Source organism: Carcharodon carcharias, chromosome 35 (genome assembly GCF_017639515.1).
Source record: "Carcharodon carcharias isolate sCarCar2 chromosome 35, sCarCar2.pri, whole genome shotgun sequence".
In the NCBI taxonomy this organism is placed as follows: domain Eukaryota; kingdom Metazoa; phylum Chordata; class Chondrichthyes; order Lamniformes; family Lamnidae; genus Carcharodon; species Carcharodon carcharias.
Window position 1 is genome coordinate 7,510,640 of NC_054501.1, and position 26,518 is coordinate 7,537,157.

The 26,518-nt window shown below is 54.1% G+C and overlaps 1 protein-coding gene across 1 annotated transcript in view; it reads left to right on the forward strand.

Annotated features, from left to right (window-relative positions):
- The window catches only part of LOC121272808 (GATA-binding factor 2-like), a 33,848-nt gene extending 7,761 nt beyond the window's left edge, over nucleotides 1-26,087 (forward strand). Inside the window, exons 2-6 of the mRNA XM_041179598.1 lie at nucleotides 5,942-6,213; nucleotides 20,554-20,985; nucleotides 22,018-22,163; nucleotides 24,170-24,295; nucleotides 25,629-26,087. Of these exons, the coding sequence (XP_041035532.1) occupies nucleotides 5,997-6,213; nucleotides 20,554-20,985; nucleotides 22,018-22,163; nucleotides 24,170-24,295; nucleotides 25,629-25,934 (1,227 nt within the window). The 5' untranslated portion in view covers nucleotides 5,942-5,996 and the 3' untranslated portion in view covers nucleotides 25,935-26,087. The remainder of the gene's footprint in view (nucleotides 1-5,941; nucleotides 6,214-20,553; nucleotides 20,986-22,017; nucleotides 22,164-24,169; nucleotides 24,296-25,628) is intronic.
- Nucleotides 26,088-26,518: the final 431 nt, after the last annotated feature.

Consider the following 26,518-nt stretch of genomic DNA (forward strand, 5'->3'; position numbering starts at 1 on the left):
CGATTGCTTCCAATGCATTTACATCCCCCCTAAAAGACCACAACACTCCAGATGTGGTCTCGCCAGTTCCCTGTACAACTGAAGCATAACCTCCCCACTTTTGTACCCAATTTCCCTCACCGTAAATGATAACTTTCTATCTCGTACTTTGCTGTACCTGCATGCGAGCCTTTTGCAATTCATGTACTAGGCCACCCAGATCCCTCTGCATCTCAGAGATTGGGAAGTTCCCGAGGCTAAAGGCGGGGGATAAATGCATGTTGTTGGTGTCAGGCTGGGTTTACAATCCCTGTGCCACCTCAGAGATGAAAGCCATGGAACTTTAGACGCATCTGATGCTGTGTCCGCCTACAGCACCTCAGCCCTTCAGGAGCTGGTGCATAGCATCACTGGTCACGGATGCTGGTGTGATGGGGGCCAGCCCCACCTTAAAGCTGCTGAGAGCACACAGAGAGTACGAGAGAACTCCGTGGTGCCTACCCACTACATTTCGGCAGCAATAACCAGCACTGCCGACATGCAGGCAGCAGTAATGTTTCCAGCGAGTGTGAGGCTGGACCATCACTTTGGTCTGGAGGCTGCATAGAGCACAGGAAAGAGGCCCTGGACTGAGACATCTGCCTTTATCTTGTGCAGACAGGTTTCACATCTGAGTGACGAGAACACCGCTCATCAGAACAGGGAGCCACAGCCAGGCAGACATTCTTAGGAGTTTATTGACAGTAGTGAACAGTATGTACATGTGATCAACATCAGAGGAGGGAGATGAGGAGAATTCTATCTTTTGTGCAGCGAGTTGTCAAGATCTGGAACGCGCTGCCTGAAAGGGCGGCGACAGCAGAGTCAATGGCAGCTTTCAAAAGTGAACTTTCAAGGGAACAGTGCAGGACCTGGGGAAGGGGATGGATGGGCATGGGGCTAATTGGGTAGATGCTTATAGGCTGTGGGATTCTCTGATGCTAGACCTTCGTAGATATGAAGCTTTCAATTGCCTCCCGCCTAACCTACAGCAACAGTGGATCATTATTTACGTGAAAGGTGCTGTCCAGCTGCAGCACCCACCAGTGTGGGTAGCAGACAACGATGCTTTCCATCGGAGCCTCGCTACAGTTTGTAGAGGGAGTTTCACTCCATAACAAAATGGCTAACGCAGGAAGTTTCACACCAGCACAGCAGGAAGAGTAACACCGACGTGCTGTACCTGTCCTGAGAGTGTTTGATGGGGACAGTGTAGAGGGAGCTTTACTCTGTATCTGACCCCGTGCTGTACCTGTCCTGGGAGTGTTTGATGGGGATGGTGTAGAGGGAGCTTTACTCAGTATCTAACCCGTGCTGTACTTGTCCTGGGAGTGTTTGATGGGGACAATGTAGAGGCAGCTTTACTCTGTATCTAACCCCGTGCTGCACCTGTCCTGGGAGTGTTTGATGGGGATGGTGTAGAGGGAGCTTTACTCTGTATCTAACCCCGTGCTGTACCTGTCCTGGGAGTGTTTGATGGGGACGGTGTAGAGGGAGATTTACTCTGTATCTAACCCCGTGCTGTACCTGTCCTGGGAGTGTTTGATGGGGACGGTGTAGAGGGAGATTTACTCTGTATCTAACCCCGTGCTGTACCTGTCCTGGGAGTGTTTACTGGGGACAGTGTTATGGAAGCTTTACTCTTTATCTAGCCCTGTGCTGTACCTGCCCTGTGAGTGTTTGTTGGGGACAAAGTACAGGGAGCTTTACTCTGTATCTAACCCCGTGCTGTACCTGTCCTGGGAGTGTTTGATGGGGACAGTGTAGAGAGAGCTTTACTCTGTATCTAACCCCGTGCTGTACCTGTCCTGGGAGTGTTTGATGGGGACAGTGTTAAGGAAGCTTTACTCTGTATCTAACCCCGTGCTGTACCTGTCCTGGGAGTGTTTGATGGGGACAGTGTAGAGGGAGCTTTACTCTGTATCTAACCCCGTGCTGTACCTGTCCTGGGAGTGTTTGATGGGGGCAGTGCAGTGGGATCTTTACTCTGTATCTAACCCCGTGCTGTACCTGCCCTGGGAGTGTTTGATGGGGACAGTGTAGAGGGAGCTTTACTCTGTATCTAACCCCGTGCTGTACCTGTCCTGGGAGTGTTTGATGGGGACGGTGCAGTGGGATCTTTACTCTGTATCTAACCCCGTGCTGTACCTGTCCTGGGAGTGTTTGATGGGGACGGTGTAGAGGGAGCTTTACTCTGTATCTAACCCCGTGCTGTACCTGTCCTGGGAGTGTTTGATGGGGACGGTGTAGAGGGAGCTTTACTCTGTATCTAACCCCGTGCTGTACCTGTCCTGGGAGTGTTTGATGGGGGCAGTGCAGTGGGATCTTTACTCTGTATCTAACCCCGTGCTGTACCTGTCCTGGGAGTGTTTGATGGGGACAGTGTAGAGGGAGCTTTACTCTGTATCTAACCCCGTGCTGTACCTGTCCTGGGAGTGTTTGATGGGGACGGTGTAGAGGGAGCTTTACTCTGTATCTAACCCCGTGCTGTACCTGTCCTGGGAGTGTTTGCTGGGGACGGTGTAGAGGGAGCTTTACTCTGTATCTAACCCTCTGCCGTACCTGTCTTCCACTAGATTTGTTGCACTCTAATGCCATTGACTTTCTGAAGACCATAAAAGGATTCACTAACTGGGGGAGTGTGGAATAAGAGGGAAACTGGTTCAAGGGCCAGCCACTCTCCCTTGGGGGGGGTGGGCGTAGGGGGGGGGTGATCTTTCGGCTCCCTTACTTACGAGGGGGTTTTCCCCTTCCCTCTCTCCCCCACTCATCCACCCTCTCAAATCCCCTCTTCCCCTCAGCCTCTGCTTCTGGCTGGAGGGCAGCTCCATCGCCCCTCTGCCGCTGACGCCTGTCGCTACTCCTGCTGGGAAAAGCGCAGCCCTGGTACGCCACGCCCTTCTGCCTGGTGACATACCTGCCACCGTTCTGTGACACGCAAAATCCAACGACCTCCGGGTTGACACCCACCCCCGCCCCCCCCCCCACCGCCACCCCCACACCGCTCCCCACCACCACGACGCCCCCCCCACCCCCCTTCACTTTGCCCCCTCATACATATGAAGGTACGAATTCGGAGCAGGAGAGGGCCATTCGATGAGATCGCTGCTGATCCCATCGTGGCCAGAACTCCGCATTCCTGCCTACCCCTCGAAGGCCTCAGGCTCTTGACCGACATTTTGTCAATCTACCTCTGCCCCAAAAATACTCACTGACCCTATCTCCGCCACTTCCAAAGACTCTCAAAGGGTCAAAGGGTCAAACTCCCTTCCTCCAAAGGCGGTGGAAGCAGAGCCTCTGAATGTTTTTAAGGCCGAGGTAAGGTAGATTCTTGATGAGCAAGGGGGTGAAAGGTTATCGGGGAGTGGGCGGGAACGTGGGGCTGGGGTGAAAATCAGATCCGCCACGATCTTATCGAATGGTGGAGCAGGATCGAGGGGCTGAGTGGCCCTACTCCTGCTCCTAATTCGTACGACCCTCTTGAGAGGAAAGATTTCTCCTCCTCTCCGTCTTAAGTGGGAGACCGCTTATTTTTATACAGTGCCCCCGAGTTCTAGTCTCCCCCCCACCCCGCCCCATGAGAGGAAATATTCTTTCAAGCCCCCTCCGAATCACGGAATCTTAACTGCGCAGAAGGAGGTCATTCGGCCCATCGCGTCGGCACTGGCTCTCCCCATGAGCGTTATGACCTCGTGCCATTGCCCTGCCTTTTCATCATAGCAGCCCCCCCCCCCACCCCTTGCACCTTGCTTCCAGTCGAATAATCACCCAACGTCCCCTTATATGCCTCGTGGCTCCAAGCGCCGTTTCACTGCGGCCAGTGATCTAAGGCTGGCAGCGGAGTCACTGCTCAGTTCCAGCCCTCTGCCCACCCCCCCCTCCCCTGACATCGGCGTCCATTCCTGGGTTGCTGAGCCAGGAGGGAGGGAGGGGAGGGGAGGGGGGTGCGGATGGGTGGGTGGAGGGCCGTGCTGCAGGGGGCTTGAGGGGACCCCTCAGCCCAGAGGCTGGACCATCTGGTTCACCAACGTCCCTTTAGGGAAGGAAGTCCACTGTCCTTACCCGGTCTGGGCCTCGCACGTGACTCCAGGCCCTTACAGCAAGGCGGCTGAATCCTTACCGCCCGTGACGTCGCCCGGACTCCGCCCCCTCCCCAGCTCATCGGCTGCCGAAACCCTCGCACCGCGCCTTCGTCAGCGCAACCCCACCCACCCTCCCTCATCCTCGTTGGCGAATCACTCCAGGGCCACGTCCCCTCCCTATCTCTGTCGTGACCTCTCGACGATCTGTAATCACTACGCTCCCCCCAATTCTGGCCCCCTGCCGTATCCCTGAATTTAATCGTGCCACCCTTAGCGGCCGTGCCTAACACTGACTGGGGCCATAAGCTCTGCAATTCCCTCTCTCAACCTCTCTGCCTCTCCGCCCCCCCACCCCCCCAACTAAGGCATTCCTGAAAATGACCTGTTTGACCCAGCTATTGGTCACCTGTCCTTAATATCTCCTTATGAGGCTCGGGGTCAAATTCTGCGTGGTAACTCTGCTGTGAAGCGTCTTGGGATGTTTTAGCATGTTGAAGGCACTATATAAATGCAAGTTGTCATCGTTATTGTTGTATAGGGTCCCTGCTTATTCAGGGCTACCACAAGCCGTCCATGGATGTACCTTTCTATTAATTCTTGGGGTGCGGTTCAAGAAGGCGGCTCACCACCCCCCCAAACCTTCTCAAGGGGGCAACTAGGGACGGGCAATAAATGCTGGGCCCGGCCAGTGAAGCCCATGTCCCGTCAATGAATTAAAAAGAAAATGTGGGCGTCTCTGGCTGGGCCCAGCATTTGTTGCCCATCCCTAATTGCCCCCTTGAGACAGAGGCGGTGAGCTCCCTTCTTGAGCCGCTGCAGTCCCCGTGTGGTGTAGGTACGCCCACCGCGCTGTTAGGGAGGGAGTTCCAGGATTTTGACCCGGCGACAGTGAAGGAACTGCCGATATATTTCCAAGTCGGGATGGTGTGTGTGGGGCTCGGATGGGGAACTTGCAGGCGGTGGTGTTCCCCGTGTGTCTGCTGCCCTTGTCCTTCTAGGTGGTAGAGGTGGTGGGTTTGGGCGGCGCTGTTGAAGGAGCCTTGGCGAGTTGCTGCAGTGCATCTTGTAGATGGTACACACACTGCTGCCCCTGTGCGTCGGTGGTGGAGGGAGTGGATGTATAAGGTTGTGGATGGGGTGCCGATCGAGCGGGGGCTGCTTTGTCCTGGATGATGTCGAGCTTCTTGAGTGTTGTGGGAGCCACACTCATCCAGGCAAGTGGAGAGTATTCCCTCATGCTCCTGACTTACAGATTAGGAGCAGGAGTGGGCCATTCAGCCCCTCGAGCCTGCTCCGTCATTCAATAAGATCTTGGCTGACCTGATTGTGGCCTCAACTCCACATTCCGCCGTCTATCCCTGCTAACCTTTTGCTCCCTTGTTAGTCAAGAATCTATCTACCCCTGCCTTAAAAAAGACTTGTGCCTTGTCGATGGTGGACAGGCTTTGGGGGGAGTCAGGAGGTGAGTTACTCACCACAGGATTCCCAGCTTCTGAGCTGCTCTTGTAGCCACAGTGTTTATATGGCTGGGTCTGGTTCAGTTTCTGGTCAATGGTAACCCCCAGGATGTTGATAGTGGTGGTTGGTGATGGTGATGCCATTGAATGTCACGGGGGCGATGGTTAGATTCTCTCTTGTTGGAGGTGGTCATTGCCTGGCACTTGTGTGGCCCGAATGTCACTTGCCTCCTGTCAGCCCAAGGCTGAATGTTGTCCAGGTCTCGCTGCATGTGGGATACTCTTCCAGTACCTGAGGAGTCACAAATAGAAGTGCAGGCTGTAAGGGTTTCTTCATTGATTGGATAATAAGAATATATATATTTTGATAACCTACTTGTGCAGGTCAAGGGTGCGGAAGGGCCCATCCGAGGAAGGAGCCTGAACCTTGACGCAGGAGATGGAGGAATCATCAGACCAGCCCCGCTGGCTGCCTCACCACGCCTTGCTGAGCGCTGGGCCCGAGCCCCTCCTCCACTATGCCGACGAGATGCCCATGCAGTCTTCCGCCAACGAGGTGGACGTCTTCCTCAGCCACACCGAGGGTGAGGGAAGCCTGGCGCAGCCGTACTACGCAGGTCCGATGCACAGCAGGACCATCGGGAGCTACCGGCACGGTGAGTACCTCCGGATTCACCATCCTGTTCCCAAAGCCCGGGAGGGTTGGCGTCTGCACAGCTCCCTCACCCCCCTCATCCCACCACCTCCTTCCCTCCCTCCCCCCCTTCACCTCCCTCCCCACTTACCTCCCTCCCCCTACTCCTTCACCTCCCCCCTCCCTCCCCCTTTGCCTCCCTCCCCCTTCAACTCCCTCCCCCCTTCACCCTCTCCCCCTCCCCCTCATCCCACCACCTCCTTCCCTCCCTCCCCCCTTTACCTCCCTCCCCACTTATCTCCCTCCCCTTGCCCCTTGACCTCCAACTCCCTCCACCCTTCACCCTCTCCCTCCTCGTCCCTTCACCTCCTTCCCTCCGTCGCCCCTTCACCCCTTCCCCTGTCATCCCATCACCTCCTTCCCTCCCCCTTCAACTCCCTCCCCCTTCAACTCCTTCCCTCCCTCTCCCTTCACCTCCCTCCCCACTCTGCCCCTTGACCTCCCCCCTCCCCCTTACCTCCCTCCCCCTTCAACTCCCTCCCCCCTACACCTCCTTCCCTCCGACCCCCTTCACCCCCTCCCTCTCATCCCTTCACCTCCTTCCCTCCCCTTCAACTCCCTCCTCCTTCACCTCCCTCCTTCCCCCCTTCAGCTTCCTCCCCCCTTCATCTCACTCCCCCATTCACCTCACTCTGCCCTCACCTCCCTCCCCCGTCCCTTCATCTTCCCCCTTCACCCCCCTTACCTCACCTTCCCTTTAACTCCCTCCCCCCTTCACCTTTCTCCCCCCTTCACCTTCCTCCCCCCCTCACCTCCCCCTTCACCTCCCTCCCCCCTTCACCTCACTGCCCCCCTCACCTCCCTCCTCCCTTCACTCCCTCCTTCACCTCCCCCTTTACCTTCACTCCCTCATTCAACTCACTCCCACCCACCTCCCTCCTCCCTTCACTCCCTCCTTCACCTCCCCTTCACCTCACTCCCTCCTCACTTCCCTCCTCCCTTCACTCCCTCCTTCATCTCACTCCCCCTTCAACTCCCTCCTCCCCCCCTTCACCTCACTCGCTCCTGAACTCCCTTCTCCCTTCACCTTCCCTTCACTTCCCACCCCTTCACCTCCCTCCTCCCTTCACTCCCTCCTCACCTCCCTCCTCCCTTCACTCCCTCCTTCACCTCACTCCCCCTCACCTCCCTCCTCCCCTCCTTCACCTCACTCGCTCCTCAATTCCCTCCTCCCTTCACCTTCCCTTCACTTCCCTCCCCCTTCACCTCCCTCCTCACCTCCCTCCTCCCTTCACTCCCTCCTTCATCTTCACTCCCTCCTTCACCTCCCCTCAGGACATTCCCGTTATGGCCAAAGTGCTTCATCGCCGTTGCATGGTGGGGAAATTGGCGGGTAACGTTTTGAGCACTGCAAGATCCCACAAAGAGAAATGTGATGAGCAACTTTTTTTAAAAAAAAGTATCAGCTGGGGAGAATTCACCCGCCGCTGCTCTTGTTCCAGTAGAGGCCGGGGACCTTCATACCCGCTTAAGAGGATGGTCGGAGGGGGCAGGCGGTTGTTGTCCCGAAAGACGGCACCTCTGGGAGTGTGGCTCACCCTCGATACTGGCACCGGGGATCGGCCCCCCGGATTTTGGTGATCGAGTGTCCTGGAACGGACAGGGACTCGAACGCAGACCTTCTGACCCAGAGACCCACTGAGCCCATCATCCTGCTTCTGCCCATCCCTGCAGAGAAACCAGGAGCCTCACAGGCTCCAATGGAGTTGAGCAGGGGTCCAGCACTGGATTCAGAGGGAGACTGCTTTCTGCAGGGTGAACTACCTGCCTCCAAGCGTCTGTAGTGTGCTGTGTTAATAGGATCTGACCTGGTGATTGTTGTGAACCATTGGCAACCTTTCCTTTTATTTCCTGGACACACAGTCCAGTTTGCCTTTCTTGGCTCCTTTTTGAACCAAGGCAAGATGTCCATTGTCCATCACCAGGGAAAGTCCACACGTAAAGCCCCTGGCTGCTGTTCATACACGTAGAGCCTTTCCTGAAATGTCTCACGCGGGCTACAAGAGATTTATAAAATAGGTCATCCTTGAGGACTAACCCCCAATCTCTCCCTCCTTCCCCTCCCTCTCTTTCCTCTTCCTTTCCCCTCCATTCGCTATCCTTTCTCTCTCTCTCTATCCTCTACCCCTTCCTCTTCTCACCCCCTTCCCTCTTCCTCTTCCCTCTCTCCCTCTCCCCTCTTCGTCTCCCTCTCACCTCCTTTCCCTCTCCCTGCCTCCCTCTCCTCTCTCCTCCCTCACAAGAATGCAAGAAACGGGAGCAGGAGTAGACTATTCGGCCCATCGAGCCTGCTCCCCCATTCAGTCTGATCACGGCTGATCTTGGGCTTCAACTCCCACTTTCCGGCCCGCTCCCCATATCCCTCGGTTACCGGAGAGACCAAAAATCCGTCCGTCCTGGCCCTAAATATCCTCAACGAAGGAGCATCTGCAACCCTCTGGGGGTAGAGAATCCCAAAGATTCCAAACGCTCTGAGTGAAGAAATTTCTTCTCATCTCAGTCTGAAATGATCGAGCCCTTATCTTGAGACTGTGCCCCTGACCCCACCCTGTGTGTTACGACCGAGATGGGAGGAGTGCACAGTCTGTCTCTAATTCCAGTACATCAGAGCTCACAACACATATTTCAATGATCTCTCCAGCTAGCTATATGGCCACATGTGTGCTTTACCCATGAATCTCAGAATGACCATGCAATGCCCAGGTTTCTTCAATAAATGACAAAATTATTAGCTTATTAGAAAGTCAGACTTGTCAAGTAGAAAGCACACGTACACACACACACACACACACACACACACACACACACACACACACACACACACACACACACACACACACACACACACACACACACACACTGTGAGAGGGTCTGTACTGAGGGAGTGCCGAGTTGTCAGAGGGTCAGTACTGAGGGAGCGCCGCACTGTCGGAGGGTCAATGCTGAGGGAGCGCCACGTTGTTGGAGGGTCAGTGCTGAGGGAGCACCACACTGTCGGAGGGTCAGTGCTGAGGGAGCACCACACTGTCGGACGGTCAGTGTTGAGGGAGCGCCGCACTGTCGGAGGGTCAGTGTTGAGGGAGCGCCGCGTTGTCGGAGGGTCAGTGCTGAGGGAGCGCCGCGCTGTCGGAGGGTCAGTGCTGAGGGAGCGCCGCACTGTCGGAGGGTCAGTGTTGAGGGAGTGCCGCATTGTCGGAGGTCAGTGCTGCACTGTCGGAGGGTCAGTGTTGAGGGAGCACCGTGTTGTCAGAGGGTCAGTACTGAGGGAGCGCCGCACTGTCGGAGGGTCAATGCTGAGGGAGCGCCACGTTGTTGGAGGGTCAGTGCTGAGGGAGCACCACACTGTCGGAGGGTCAGTGCTGAGGGAGCACCACACTGTCGGACGGTCAGTGTTGAGGGAGCGCCGCACTGTCGGAGGGTCAGTGTTGAGGGAGCGCCGCGTTGTCGGAGGGTCAGTGCTGAGGGAGCGCCGCGCTGTCGGAGGGTCAGTGCTGAGGGAGCGCCGCACTGTCGGAGGGTCAGTGTTGAGGGAGTGCCGCATTGTCGGAGGTCAGTGCTGCACTGTCGGAGGGTCAGTGTTGAGGGAGCACCGTGTTGTCGGAGGGTCAGTGCTGAGGGAGCGTCGCACTGTCGGAGGGTCAGTGCTGAGGGAGTGCCGCACTGTCGGAGGGTCAGTGTTGTGGGAGCGCCGTGTTGTCGGATGGTCAGTGCTGAGGGAGCGCCGCACTGTCGGAGGGTCAGTGCTGAGGGAGCGCCGCACTGTCGGAGGGTCACTGTTGAGGGAGTGCTGCATTGTCGGAGGGTCAGTGTTGAGGGAGCGCCGCACTGTCGGAGGGTCAGTGTTGAGGGAGCACCGCGTTGTCGGAGGGTCAGTGCTGAGGGAGCGCGGCACTGTCGGAGGGTCAGTGTTGTGGGAGCGCCGCGTTGTCGGAGGGTCAGCGCTGAGGGAGCGCCGCACTGTTGGAGGGTCAGTGTTGAGGGAGTGCCGCACTGTCGGAGGGTCAGTGTTGTGGGAGCGCCGCGTTGTCGGAGGGTCAGTGCTGAGGGAGCGCCGCACTGTTGGAGGGTCAGTGCTGAGGGAGCGCCTCCCTGTCAGAGGGTCAGTGCTGAGGGAGCGCTGCGCTGTGGGAGGGTCAGTGCTGACGGAGCACCGCACTGTTGGAGGGTCAGTGCTGAGGGAGCGCCGCGCTGTGGGAGGGTCAGTGCTGAGGGAGCACCGCGCTGTGGGAGGGTCAGTGCTGAGGGAGCACCGCACTGTGAGAGGGTCAGTGCTGAGGGAGCACCGCGCTGTGGGAGGGTCAGTGCTGAGGGAGCACCGCGCTGTCGGAGGTGCAGGCTTTCGGATGAGACATTAAAAAGAGGCTTGCTCGTCCCTCTCAGGTGGATGTGAAAGGACGCACGGCCACCACTGGGGGAAGAGCAGGGGTGGGGGCGGGGTGGGGGTGGTGGTGGTGGTGTGGGGCCTTCTCCCCGGGTCTCCTGGGGCCAACCTTTATCCCTCAACCAACATCGCTCAAACAAAACCAGACGACCTGCGTCGTCTGCCATGGTGCCGTTCGTGGGATCTTGCTGCTCTGGATTGGCGGCTGCGTCCCCCTACGTTACGAGAGTGACAGGGTCGCGCTGGGACGTCGGGAGGTGGGGGGTGATGGGGGAATGCAAACTCTTGCTCTCTCGAGCATGCCTGCCGCTCGTGGGATGCAAGGAGCTGTGGGAGCGGAAAGAGAGTCTTTATCTGTAAAAACGAGGCTGATGAGTTTGATAGATAAACTGCAAACCGTCAGGAAATTGTAACACTGTACAAATTACTGAAGTGTGTGGCTTTCTGCATTTTCTGCACCCCCAGTTGGGGTGTGTGTGCTGGTGGGGGTGGGTGGGTGGGGGTGCCGGTGTGCGGGGAAGAGAATTTCGATGCAAGCCCTCGCAAGGCTTCTCCTTTTTTCTTTTAACGCCTGCTCCGACTTTCCCTCCAACCTCAAGAGTTTTCTCTCCCTCGCACCAACCGCCAAACCTCCCCCCACCCACCCGACCCCCCACCAAAATGGGAGCCAGAGGCATCTCATCCCTCTCTCCGCGCTCCCAACCCCCGGGGCGTCACTACCCGAGCGCCTCTGCCCAACGCGGGTGATTAGATCATAAGACCGTTAGACATAGGAGCAGAAATTAGGCCATTCTGCCCATCGACTCTGCTCCGCCGTTCAATCACGGCTGATAAGTTTCTCAACCCCATTCTCCCGCCTTCTCCCCGTAGCCTTTGATCCCCCTTACCAATCAAGAACCTATCCATCTCGGTCTTAAATACACTCAATGACCCGGCCTCCACAGCCTTCTGTGGCAATGAATTCCATCGATTCCCAATCTCTGGCTAAAGAAGTTCCTCCTCATCTCTGTTCTAAAAGGTCTTCCCTTTACTCTGAGGCTGTGCCCTCGGGTCCTAGTCTCTCCTACTAATGGAAACATCTTCCCCACGTCCACTCTATCCAGGCCTTTCAGTATTCTGTAAGTTTCAATCAGATCCCCCCTCTCATCCTTCTAAATTCCATCGAGTATAGACCCAGAGTCCTCAAACGTTCCTCATATGTTAAGCCTTTCATTCCTGGGATCGTTCTCGTGAACCACCTCTGGACCCTCTCCAGGGCCAGCAGATCCTTCCTGAGATACAGGGCCCAAAATTGCTCACAATATTCTAAATGTGGTCTGACCAGAGCCTTATAAAGCCTCAGCAGCACATCCCTGCTTTTATATTCTAGTCCTCTCGAAATAAATGCCAACATTGCATTTGCCTTCCTAACTACCGACTCAACCTGCAAGTTAACCTTAAGAGATTCCTGGACTAGGATTCCCAAGTCCCTTTGCACTCCAGATTTCTGAATTCTCTCCCCATTTAGAAAATAGTCTACGCCTCTATTCTTCCTACCAAAGTGCATGACCTCACACTTCCCCACAGATTGGGTTGTCTGGGGTGAGGCCAGGCTGGTTGGATTTTCCCCTCCGCTCCACCACCCTGTCCCTTTACTCGGAGTGACACTGTGGGAGGGCTGCTGGTGGGTGGGGAGGTGTTGGTTGGGGGAGGGCAGGTTGAGTGGGGAGGTCAACCACCTCGGAGACCGGTTTGAGTCATCGTGATGTTGGTGGAGCTGCCCGCCGATGGCGCAGCACTCTCACATCACCTACCCGCTCGCCTAAAGGCAAAGGAAGCAGGCAGAGGAAAGGCCTGTTTTTCTCCAGCCCCTCCTCCCCTTTCACCATCTCGGGATATCCCAAAGCGCCTCACAGCCAGTGAATCAGTTCTTTTTTTTGTCTTGAAGAGTGGTCCCTGTTGTCACGCAAGAAACTCAGCAGCCAATGGGATAGCGACCCAGATCATCCGGTACTCTTAGTGGTTGAGAAGCGGGTATTGGGCAGCAGGACAAAGAGTGTGGCGCTCCCTCAGCACTGACCCTCCGACAGTGCGGCGCTCCCTCAGCACTGACCCGCCGACAGTGCGGCGCTCCCTCAGCACTGACCCTCCGACAGTGCGGCGCTCCCTCAGCACTGACCCTCCGACAGTGCGGCGCTCCCACAGCACTGACCCTCCGACAGTGCGGCGCTCCCTCAGCACTGACCCTCCGACAGTGCGGCGCTCCCCCAGCACTGACCCTCCGACAGTGTGGCGCTCCCACAGCACTGACGCTCCGACAGCGTGGCGCTCCCTCAGCACTGACCCTCCGACAGCGTGGCGCTCCCTCAGCACTGACCCTCCGACAGTGCGGCGCTCCCTCAGCACTGACCCTCCGACAGTGCGGCGCTCCCTCATTTCTGACCCTCCGACAGTGCGGCGCTCCCTCATTTCTGACCCTCCGACAGTGCGGCGCTCCCTCATTTCTGACCCTCCGACAGTACGGCGCTCCCTCAGCACTGACCCTCTGACAGTGCGGCGCTCCCTCAGCACTGACCCTCCGACAGGGCGGCGCTCCCTCAGCACTGACCCTCCGACAGTGCGGCGCTCCCTCAGCACTGACCCTCCGACAGTGCGGCGCTCCTTCATTTCTGACCCTCCGACAGTGAGGCGGTCCCTCAGCACTGACCCTCCGACAGTGCGGCGCTCACTCAGCACTGACCCTCCGACAGTGCGGCGCTCCCTCAGCACTGACCCTCCGACAGTGCGGCGCTCCCTCAGTATTGACCCTCCGACAGTGCGGCGCTCCCTCAGCACTGACACTCCGACAGTGCGGCGCTCCCTCAGCACTGACCCTCTGACAGTGCGGCGCTCCCTCAGCACTGACCCTCCGACAGTGCGGCGCTCCCTCAGCACCGACCGTCCGACAGCGCGGCGCTCCCTCAGCACTGACCCTCCGACAGTGCGGCGCTCCCTCAGCACTGACCCTCCGACAGTGCGGCGCTCCCTCAGCACTGACCCTCCGACAGCACGGCGCTCACTCAGCACTGACTCTTCGACAGTGCGGCACTCCCTCAGTACTGACTCTCCGACAGTGCGGCACTCCCTCAGCACTGACCCTCCGACAGCGCAGCGCTCCCTCAGCACTGACCCACAGCACAAGGGGAGCACAATCAGCCCATTGTCTCTGTGCTGACTCTTTGAATGAGCTAAGTAATCAGTCCAACACTCTATCACCACCCACTGCTCTTTCCCACCCCCCCATAACCCTGCAAATTTTTCCCTTTCAATTATTTCTCCAATTCCCCCTTTTGAACGTTCCTGTCGAATCTGCTTCTGCTGCCCTTTCAGGCAGCAACTTCCAGATCACAACAACTCGCTGCGTCAAAAAAAAATTCTCCTCCTCTCTCCCCCCTCTGGCTCTTTCCTCGATTCTCTTCAATCTGCGTCCCTCTGCTTAGCGACCCTCCTGCCAGTGGGGCCAGATTCACCTTATTCACTCAAATCGAAACCTCTCACGTTTTTGAACGCCTCAATTAAATCTCCTGTTAATCTCCTTTGCCCTGGGGGTAACAACCCCAGCGTCTGCACGCAGCTGAGCTCCCTCGGAAAACACGTGGGAAGATTTCATCTTCTCCAACCTTTCGGTGGGAATCCTCAGTCGGTGCTGTTGTTGCTGTCTCACCCAGGGGTAATAGTCTTACACGAGCTCCCCACTTCCTAAAATAAAACCCCATCAGCCGTTACTCTTGCAGCGAAACAACGCTTCAGACTCACAAGCCTTTCATCCGAATTCTAACCTCTCGTTGTTGGAATCACTCCTTTCCAATATTGATGTCCCTTTCTGTGTCTTCTTTATAGTGCGTCCAAAGCTGTGTGCAATAGTCCCAGATAAAGTCGGCAACATCACCAATAATATCACTGAACCACCTCCGTGCCAGAAGGCGCTAAGCTTTTTTTGAGGCCTCTCCTACTGCACTTGAGCTTACAGTATTGTTCTCTTCATTATAAAGAGTTGCTGGAGAAGATGGAGAAGGATCCACAAGGTAGATGCCAGAACTTGAGCGGCTCCAACACTATCAGCAACAGGGAGACATAGTGGGAATGTCACTGGGCTAGTCACCCAGAGGACCAGGCTGATGGTCTGGGGACACGGCTGCGAATCCCACCACAGCAGCTGGCTGGAGTTTAAATTCAATGAATTAAATCTGGAATTGGAAGCCAGTCTCAGTGACGGTGACCGTGAAACTATCATCGATTGTCGTAAGAACCCCATCTGGTTCACTAATGCCCTTTAGGGGAGGAAATCTGCCGTCCTTACCCAGTCTGGCCTACGTGTCACTCCAGACCCCACAGCAACGTGGTCGGCTCTTAGCCGCCCTCTGAAATGGCCCTAGTTAGCTATCAGTTCAAGGGCAATTAGGGATGGGCAACAAATGCTGGCCATAAGACTACAAGACGTAGGAACAGGAGTAGGCCATTTGACCCATCGAGTCTGCTCCACCATTCAATGAGATCATGGCTGATCTGATAACCCTTATCTCCACTTTCCTGCCTTTTCCCCATAACACTTGATTCCCTTACTGATTAAAAACATGTCTATCTCAGCCTTGAATATACTTAACAACCCAGCCTCTACAGTCCTCTGCGGTAAAGAATTCCGCAGACTAACTACCCTCTGAGAGAAGAAATTCCTCCTCATCTCTGTTTTAAATGGGCACCCCCTTACTCTGAGATTATGCCCTCTGGTCCTAGACTCTCCCACAAGGGAAACAACCTCTCAGCATTTACCCTGTCAAGCCCCCTAAGAATCTTATATGTTTCAATAAGGTCACCTCTCATTCTTCTAAACTCCAATGAGTACAGGCCCAACCGACTCAACCTCTCCTCATAAGAAAATCCCTCCATATCCGGGATCAACCTAGTGAACCTTCTCTGGACTGCCTCCAATGCCAGTATATCTTTCCTCAGATAAGGGGACCAAAACTGTTCACCGTATTCTAGGGGTGGTCTAACTAGCGCCTTGTATAGTTTTAGCAAGGCTTCCCTATTTTTATACTCCATTCCCTTTAAAATAAAGGCCAACATTCCATTTGCCTTCCCTATTACCCGTTGAACTTGTATGTTAGCTTTTTGTGATTCATGCACGAGGACCCCCAAATCCCTCTGTGCTGCAGCTTTCTGCAGTCTTTCTCCATTTAAATAATATTCAGCTCCTCTATCCTTCCTGCCAAAGTGCATAACCTCACATTTTCCCACATTATATTCCATCTACCAAGTTTTTGCCCACTCACTTAACCTGTCTATATCCCCCTGTAGACTCTTTGTGTCATTCTCACCACTTGCCTTCCCACGTAGTTTTGTGTCATCTGCAAACTTGCTGATAGTACATTCACTTCCCTCATCCAAGTCTTTAATATATATTGTAAATAATTGTGGCCCCAGCACTGATCCCTGTGGCACTCCACTAGTTACAGGTTGCTATCCTGAAACTGCCCCTCTTATCCCAACACTCTGTCATCTATTAGTTAGCCAATCCTCTATCCATGCTAATATACTACCCCCAACACCATGGGCTCTTCTCTTATTAAGTAGCCTTACCTGCAGTACCTTATCAAACGCCTTTTGGAAATCCAAATATATTACATCTACTGCTTCCTCTTTATCTATCCTGCTTGTTACCTCCTCAAAGAACTATAACAAATTTGTCAGGTATAATTCCCCTTCATGAAGCCATGCTGACTCTAATTGATTAAATTATGCATTTCTAAATGCTCTGCTTTTTCATCCTTCATAATAGACTCTAACATTTTCCCAATGACAGATGTTAAGCTAACTGGCCTATAGTTGCCTGTTTTTTGTCTCTCTCCATTTTTGAATAAGGGTGTTACATTGGCAGCTTTCCAATCGTCTGGGACATTTCCAGAATCTAAGGATTCTTGGAAGATTACTACCAGTGCAGCCACTATCTCTGTAGCTATTTCCTTTCATATCCTAGGATGCAGCCCATTAGACCCAGGGGACTTATCGGCCTTTAGCCCCATTAGTTTCCCTAGTACTTTTTCTCTAGTGACAACTATTGTATTTATTTCCCCCCTCCCACCCCCATTTTGCCCCTTGATTATTTAGTATTTTTGGAAAGCTGTTAGTGTCTTCTACCGTGAAGACTGATGCAAAGTACTTATTCAACTGCTCTGCCATTTCCTGGTTCCCCTTTATTATTTCTCCAGCCTCATTCTCTAAGGGGCCTATGTTCACTTTGGCCTTTCTCTTCCTTTTTATATATTTAAAGAAGCTCTTACTGTCCATTTTTATATTACTTGCTAGTTTACCCTCAAAGTTTATTTTCTCCCTCTTTATTATTTGGTCATCTTTTGTTGGCTTTTAAAACTTTCCCAATCCTCTGGTTTACCACTTTTCTTTGCCACATTATGCTTTTTCTTTCAATGTGATACTATCCTTAACTTCCTTGGTTTATCCCCTTCCTAGAATCCTTCTTCCCCACTGGGATATATCTTTGTTGTGAGCCATGAACTATTTTCTTAAATATCTGCCATTGTTCACCATCTTTTCTGCTAAACTCCTTTCCCAGTCCACTCCAGCCAACTCTGCCCTCACTCCTTTGTAATTACCCTTGTTTAAGTTTAGCACAGTTGTTTCTGACCCAAGTGTCTCACTCTCAACCTGAATGCTAAATTCTACCATGTTATGGTCACTGTTTCCTAAGGGATCCTTTACTCTGAGATCACTTCTTAATCCTGCCTCATTACACATTACCAGACCCAAGTGTCTCACTCTCAACCTGAATGCTAAATTCTATCGTGTTATGGTCACTGTTTCCTAAGGGATCCTTTACTCTGAGATCACTTATTAATCCTGCCTCATTACACATTACCAGACCCAAGTGTCTCACTCTCAACCTGAATGATAAATTCTACCATGTTATGGTCACTGTTTCCTAGGGGATCCTTTACTCTGAGATCACTTATTAATCCTGCCTCATTACACATTACCAGATCCAAATAGCCTGATCCCTGGCTGGATCCGCAACATATTGTTCTAGGGAGCTGTCCCGAATACACTTTCTGAATTCTTACTCGTGGCTACTTCTGCCAATTTGATTTTCCAGTGATGCCCACATTCCACAAAAGAATAAATTTTTAAAAAAGGACAGATTGAACAGGCCGGGGCTCTTTTCTCTCAAAAAGAGAAGGCTGATGGGGGTGACCCGATCGAGCTCGTTAAAATGATGAAGGGAGTTTCGATGGGGTAGACATAGAGAAGATGTTTCCACTTGTGGGGGCTGGGGTGTGTGACCAGAACTAGGGGGGCCATCAATATAAGACAGTCACTAATAAATCCAATCGGGGGAATTCAGGAGAAACGTGTTTACCCAGAGAGTGGGGGGAAATGTGGAACTCACTCCCACAGGGAGTGGTTGAGGCGAATCGTGTTGATGTATTTAAGGGGGAAGAGGCTGGATAAACACACGAGGGCGAAAAGAATTGAAGGGGGAGATGAAGTAGAGGGTGGAAGGAGGCTAGTTTGGAGCAGAAGCACTGGCACAGGGTGGAGGGGGTGCTGTATGGCCTGTTTCTGGGCTATGAATTCTTAATCTATTAATCCAGGTGGATGGTGAGGAGCTGAAATCTGATGTTCTCCTCAAAACCCCCCTTGCTCCACCACCTTGCAGACATCTGCCTTGCCAGGTCATCCCCCATCCTGGTCCTTCTTCCTCAACCCCCATCATCCGCAAACCTATTTCACCTGCCAACGCCACCCTAACCAACCCCCCCTCCCCTTCCCACCACCCCCCTCCCCCCCACCCACCCAACCACCGCCCAGCCAGCTCCTCCTCCTCACTCATGGGAAGTTTCACTCGAGTTACCACAGCCTTGTCCAGATAACAATCCCTCCCAACCCCCATCAGAGGAGCTATTCTTACCCGCACTCCCCACCCCACCATCTCCAGAGGAAGACCTTCGTTGGAAATTAAGTGCACTTCATGCCAATGCATATCTCCCAGAAGCCTATGTTGACCACTTTAATGTTTGCACAGCACTAAGCCACAACACCTCAGAAAGTTTTAAAAGCCAACAAAAGATGACCAAAAATATAATAAAGAGGGAGAAAATAAACTTTGAGGGTAAACTAGCAAATAATATAAACAAATGAAGGCCAGGGGTCAGGCTATTTTGGATTTGGTAACATGTAATGAGGCAGGTTTAATAAATGATCTCAGAGTAAAGGATCCCATAGGAAACAGTGACCATAACATGTTAGAATTTAGCATTCAGGTTGAGAGTGAGACACTTGGGACGGAGACAACGGTGCTAAACTTAAATAAGGGTAATTATAAAGGAATGAGGGCAGAGTTGGCTGGAGTGGACTGGGAAAGGAGTTTAGCAGAAAAGGCAGTTGATGAACAATGGCAGACGTTTAAGAAAATAGTTCATGGCTCACAACAAAGATATATCCCAGTGAGGAAGAAGGATTCTAGGAAGGGGATAAACCAACCATGGTTAACCAAGGAAGTTAAGGATAGTATCAAATTGAAAGAAAAAGCATACAATGTGACAAAGAAAAGTGGTAAACCAGAGGATTGGGAAAGTTTCAAAAGCCAACAAAAGATGACCAAAAAATAATAAAGAGGGAGAAAGTAAATTTTGAGGGTAAACTAGCAAGTAATATAAAAATGGACAGTAAGAGCTTCTTTAAATATATTAAAAGGAAGAGAGAGGCCAAAGTGAACATAGGCCCCTTAGAGAATGAAGCTGGGGAGATAATAATGGGGAACCAGGAAATGGCAGAGCAGTTGAATAAACGCTTTGCATCAGTCTTCACGGTAGAAGACATGTGTGGGGGAGATGCCCGCTCTTGACTGACCGACAAAGCAGTGCACTGTTTTCACAAGAGGTTCGGTTCACTAAACTGGTTGGGGATGAGAGGATTACAAGGAGCAGTTGAGTAGATAGGGCCTATCCTTGGAGTATTGCGTCCAGTTCTGGGTGCTACACTATAGGAAGAACATGAAGGCCTTAGAGAGAGAGAGAGAGTGCGGAAAAGGTTCACGCGAATGCTTCTGGGGATGAGGGGACTTCAGTTATGTGGACGAATTGGAGAAGTTGGGACTGTTCTCCTCGGAGAAGAGAAGGTTGAAAGGAGAGTTGATCGAGGGTGTTCAAAATCATGAGGGGTGTGGGGCAGAGTGGACTGGGAGAAAATGTTCCCATTGGAGAAAGGATCGAGAACCGGAGGGACACGGATTTAAGGCGATCGGCAAAACAAAACAATGGAGACGTGAGGGGAAACTTTATCATGTAGCGAGTGGTCAGGATCTGGAATGCGCTGCCTGAGAGTGTGGGAGGAGGCAGGGTCAATCGAGGCTTTTGAAAGGGAATTGGATCGTTATCTGAAAATGGAAGCATGTGCAGGGTTATGGGGGTGGGGGGGGGGGGGGGGGGGGTGGGGGGCAGTCTCGGTGGGCCGAATGGCCTCCCGTCTCTTTATTCTTTCACAGGATGTGGGGCGTCGCTGGCAAGGCCAGCATTGGTCGGCCTTTTACCTTGAGCTGAGCGGCTTGCTGGGGCCATTTCGGGTGGTGGTGGGTGGGTGGGTGCACAGTGAAGAGTGAACGCGTGGCTGTGGGGTCGGGAGTCACATGTAGGCCAGACCGGGTAAAGGGCAGCGGATTTCCTTCCCTAAAGGGGATTAGCGAGGCAGACAATTTAGATTTCAGTTCCATGTTTATTAAGCAGCCGTGGTGGGATTTGAACCCGTGTCCGCAGCCCCCCCGCCCCCCACCACCCCCCTCTCAACGGCCAACACCATTAGTCTGGGCCTCTGGTTCGCTAGGGCCAATGACTACGCCAGCCTCTGCCCATGAGATCCTTGCCAACAGATTCGTCTCGTTCCTCCCCGCAGGCCGACAGATGTACTCGCCTCACCTGCTGAACAGCCTGCCGTGGATGGAGAGCGGGCAGGCCATTGGCCACCCGTACAACGGGGCCTGGTCGACAGTCGGGGCCTACACCAAGGCCTCGCTCCCGCTGTACCAGGCCGCCCCCGGCCTCGCCTCGCCCCACCACGGCCAGCACCTCTACGGCTTCGCGCCGCCGCTGAAGGAGACCAGCCCCGAGCCGGGCCAGGAGAAGGGGAGCCCCAAGTACTCGGAGGCGATGAAGATGGAGAGGGGGAGCCCCCTGAGCTCGGGCTTCCTCACGCTGAGCCAGGACGACCAGCTGGGCCTGGCCGGCCACCCCCAGGCTTACAACGGGAGCTTCTACCAGTCGGCGGCCTCCATCATCGAAGGGCATTCGTCGCAACACAAACACAAGCTGTCATTATCGCCCTGCGGTAAGATCCAACGGAAGGAGGCCAATGGCGGGATGGGGGGTGGGGGGTGGGGGGTGGGGGGGGGGGGGGGGTGTGTCCGGTTCGGGGTGGCTTGTTTGGGAGTGGGCAGGGCCTGCGGGGACATCGATCTACCATCAGCGCCCGTGGCAGTAAGGTGGGTAAGGTCATGTGCCCCCTGTGCCAGCAGCAGTGGGTGGGGTGGGCTGAGAGGCGCTAACTCTCGGGGCCGGAGAGGGTGTTTCGAGGCTCCGTTTCCCACCGTTCCAGAGGCTTAAAAAGAATTGAAGCGCCATCGGAGTTTCAGTGCAGGCAGGGGAGCAGCCATTTTGCGCACAGCAAGCTCCCACCAGCAGCAACGTGATGAAGAAACGGCCTTTCCTGTGACGTTGGCGTTGGAGTGAGAAGTGTGGGGCGCTGCGACTCTGGACAGAACTCGGTTCCCCCTCAGCCCCAGTTCTCCTTCGAGGCGCTGGCCGTGAGATCTTATATGTCCCTCCGAGAGGGCAGAATGGTTGAATGTACCAGCTGAAAGACACCACCTGTGACAGTGCAGCGCTCCCTCAGCACTGACCCTCCGACAGTGCGGCGCTGCCTCAGCACTGACCCTCCGACAGTGCGGCGCTCCCTCAGCACTGACCCTCCGACAGTGCGGCATACCCTTAGCGCTGACCCTCTGACAGTGTGGCGCTCCCTCAGCGCTGACCCTCCGACAGCGCGGCGCTCCCTCAGCACTGACTCTCCGACAGTGCGGCATTCCCTCAGCACTGACCCTCCGACAGAGCGGCGCTCCCTCAGCACTGACCCTCCGACAGTGCGGCGCTCTCTCAGCACTGACCCTCCGACAGTGCGGCGCTCCCTCAGCACTGACCCTCCGACAGTGCGGTGCTCCCTCAGTATCGACAGTGCAGGTCTCTCATGTTAAAGCCTACTTTTTTGGCCAGGATTTTCAGCCCTGCCTGTCCAGTCCCAGAGGCGTGGAGGCAGTTCCCTGATGGTATCTCCCTGATCGCGCTCAAATGTGCTTAATTTCAGAGGCTCGGGAATGTGTGAACTGTGGAGCGACGGCCACTCCTCTATGGCGGAGGGATGGGACTGGACACTATCTCTGCAACGCCTGTGGCCTCTACCACAAAATGAATGGCCAGAACCGGCCGCTCATCAGACCAAAGAAACGACTGGTGGGTATCCCTGCATGCATTCGATGGGCCGAATGGCCACCACATGTGTCCTAATGACTCTCTCTCAGACTTGGAGGTAGAACTGTACATCAGCTGCGACCACGAATCATGGAATCCCGCATTTCAGGAGGCAAGGGCCATTCGGCCCATTAGCTCCCTGCGAACCCCTTTGAAAGAGTTCTCCAATTAGTCCCACTCCCCTCGACCCCCTCCTTCTTCCCCCCCCCCCCCCCACCCCCCCAAACAGCCCTGCACTTTTTTCCTCTTCAACTATGTACCCAGTTCTCTTTCGGAGCTGGTCACCAGCCGAGCTACCTGCACCGCTGTTTGAGACAGGCCTTCCAGATCACGATGTGAGAAACAGGAGCTGGACGGAGGACGCTATTCAGCCCCGTCGAGTCTGCTGCACCGTTCAGGAGGTCCGTGACTGATCTTCCACCTCGACTCAGCCTTCCCATATCCCTCGATTCCTTTGCTGCCCAAATATCTATCATTCTCAGCCTGGAATCTACTCAAGGACTGAGCATCCACAGGTCCCTCCCCATGACTCCTGTCCTCTCTGCACCTCGTGCTGGTTATCATAAATCTGCATCCTCTGACCACCAAGCCACAGGCTGGTTTTTTTTCATTCATTCACGAGATCTGGGCGTCGCTGGCTGGGCCCATCATTTGTTACCCATCCCTAATTGCCCCCTTGAGAAGGTGGCAGTGAGCTGCCTTCTTGAGCCGCTGCAGTCCCCGTGTGGTGTAGGTACACCCACAGCGCTGTTAGGGAGGGATTTCCAGGATTTTGACCCAGCCACAGTGAAGGAACGGCCGATATTATTTCCAAGTCGGGATGGTGAGGGGCTCGGAGGGGAACTTGCAGGTGGTGGTGTTCCCCATGTGTCTGCTGCCCTCGTCCTTCTAGGTGGTAGAGGTTGTGTCCTTCTAGGTGGTAGAGGTGGTGAGTTTGGGCGGCGCTGTCGAAGGAGCCTTGGCAAGTTGCTGCAGTGCATCTTGTAGATGGTACACACACGGTGCTGCCCCTGTGCATCGGTGGTGGAGGGAGTTTGTGGATAGGATGCCAATCAAGCGGGGCTGCTTTGTCCTGGACTGTGCTGAGCTTCTTGAGTGTTGTGGGAGTCACACTCATCCAGGCAATTGGGGAGTATCCTATCACACTCCTGACTTGTGCCTTGTCGATGGTGGACAGGCTTTGGGGAGTCAGGAGGTGAGTTACTCTCCGCAGGATTCCCAGCCTCTGACCTGCTCTTGTAGCTACGGTAGTGCAAATGGTTTCTCCTCCTTTACTCCATTGAGAGCCTCCTAGTGATTTTGAACGCCTCGATTAAATCTCCTTCTTAACCTTTTCTGCTCTGAGCAGAACAATCCCATCTTCTCTAGCCTCTCCACATCACTCAAGTCCCCTCATCCTTGGGACCGCTCTAGCGCGATTTAAAAAAGAAGCATATCCTTTCACAGGATGGGGGGAGGTCGCTGGCTAAGCCAGCGTTTGTTGCCCATCCCTAATTGCCCTTGAACTGAGCACCTCGCTGGGCTCATTTCAGAGGGTGATTGCTGTGGGGTCTGGAGTCACGTGTAGGCCAGACCAGGTAAGGGCAGCAGATATCCTTCCCTAAAGGGACACGAGTGAACCAGATGGGGTTATTTTTTAACAACAATCGATGATCGTTTCACAGTCCCTGTGACTGAAACTGGCTTCCGACTCCAGACTTTATTCATGGAATTTAAATCCCACCAGCAGCCGGGGTGGGATTTGAACCTGTGGCCCCAGAGCGTTAGCCTGGGCCTCTGGATTACTGGTCCGGTGGCATTACCACTATGCCACCACCTGCACCCTTTCCAAGGCCTTCACACCAGGGATGTTCACTCGGAGGGCATGCACGGAATAACATGAGCTACGCAGTAAGTGGGGGTGGTGAATTTGAGGAGCGATGCTGGTTCAATGTCTTTTCTTTGCTTCTCCCCCCTCCCCCTTCCCCAAAACCCTTTTCCTGACTCAGATCGTGAGCAAGCGAGCGGGCACGCAGTGTGCCAACTGCCACACCAGCACCACCACGCTGTGGAGACGGAACATCAGCGGAGATCCTGTCTGCAACGCCTGTGGCTTGTACTACAAACTGCACAACGTGAGTGTGAGCCGCACCCCCCTCCCCCAACCAGCCGAATCACATCGTGTTCACAGCACAGAAACTCCCACAGAAACTCCATGCTGGTGCTTCTGACCCATGCCAGCCTCCTCCCACCCACTTCGTCTCCCCCCCCCCATCCACATATCCTTCTATTCCTTTCACCCTCGTGTGTTGACCCAGCTTCCCACCCCCCCATCACTCCCTCCCTCCCTCTCCCCCCTCCCCACTTAAACACATTGGCACAATTCGCCTCGACCCCTCCCTGTGGGAGCGAGTTCCACGTTCTCCCCGCTCTCTCTGGGTAACGAGGTATCTCTTGAATTCCACCCCCCCCGATCATATTTATTACTGACTGTCTTATATCTCATCTCACCCACAAGTGGAAACATCCTCTCTACATTGGCAATATAAAGTTGGCATGGTATACAAAGACCCAGTTGTCGATTAGAGGATATTAGTGAACCCAATGTGGTTTTTTCACCACAATCGATGACAGTTTCACACTCACCGTCACTGAGACTGAGTTCCAATTCCAGATTTTATTCCTTGAATTTAAATTCCAGCGGTTGCCGGGGTGGGATTTGAACCCGTGTCCCCAGAACATTAGCCTGAGCCTCTGGGTTACTAGCCCAGTGACATTATCACCATGTGCAAGCAGGTTCGTCACCAATAGCTGGCAAAGTTGTTCCACAGATTGACGGACTCAATCCATAACCTCCGGATGATGAGCTTTTGACTTCAATCCTGTCACTTAGAGAGAGTGGAACCTGCTCTAACCCTTTTAAATGTTGTGTTTTAATAAGATTGAATAAACTAAAGCTCCTCCACACTGTACCCATCAAATATTCCCAGGACAGAGTTAGATACAGAGTAAAGCTCCCTCTACACTGTCCCCATCAAACTCTCCCAGGACAGGTACAGCACGGGGTTAGATACAGAGTAATGCTCCCTCTACACTGTCCCCATCAAACACTCCCAGGACAGCTACAGCACGGGGTTAGATACAGAGTAATGCTCCCTCTACACTGTCCCCATCAAACACTCCCAGGACAGCTACAGCACGGGGTTAGATACAGAGTAAAGCTCCCTCTACACCGTCCCCATCAAACACTCCCAGGACAGGTACAGCACGGGGTTAGATACAGAGTAAAGCTCCCTCTACACCGTCCCCATCAAACACTCCCAGGACAGGTACAGCACGGGGTTTGAAACAGAGTAAAGCTCCCTCTACACTGTCCCCATCAAACACTCCCGGTTTGCAGGCTGGGTGCAGAGTAAAGCTCTCTCACTGCTCCTATTTCCGGTAGCTGTAACCTTGCTCTCCCTGCAGGTGAACAGACCTCTGACGATGAAGAAAGACGGCATCCAGACCCGCAACAGGAAAGTCTCCAACAAGTCCAAGAAGGTCAAGAAGAACCAGGAGCACTTTGGCGAGCTGGCCAAAGACCTGGCGGAGGAGGGACCTTCTTTCCCCCTGAGCTCCGCCACCTTCCAGAGCCACATGACCTCCATCGGCCACATGGTGCCCTACGGCCACAACCCCCACCTCCTGGCCACGCCCGCTGCCCTGCACCCGCAGTCGGCCTTGACCTACAGCCACCACCCTGTCACCAGCATCGTGTCAGCCCTCAGCTAAGGTGCCGCCCCCCCACCCATCGTGCCGACGGCAGCGAGGTTGGCGCGCGGATGACGGTGGATCCCTCACGCCCGGCATCGCGGGCAAACTCTCCTCGAAGCAAACACACACGCTTGGCGAAGGCGGTGGATTCACACATTTCATATTTGTGACTGGGTAGATATTGTCCTCAAAGAATTCAACCTGGATTCCAGGCCAGCTCCTTACATAGATTTTATAATATATATATATATATTTTTTTTCCATCCAATTTATACGTCAGCCGATGACTTTATATCCTACTAACGCTTGCTCAATGGACCAAAGCGTAGCAACAGTGTTCAAGAAGAAAAGCACAATCTGAAGCGCTTCTCGAGAGGAGAGGGATATTCTTTTCCAAAAAGAGAAAGGATCTGTCGGGTTCGTTGACGCCATGAATCGTGGGACCAGGGCTTTCTGACTTTTCCTCGGTTTTATTTTCACGAACTCTCTTTAGTCGCCTTCTGGTCCTCCGCTCACCACCTCTGACCCCACCCTCCCCCCTCCAAACCCCCGGTGCAGCCTCCGTGGCGACGCCGCCTCCACCAATCAGCGCCCTTTCCTCA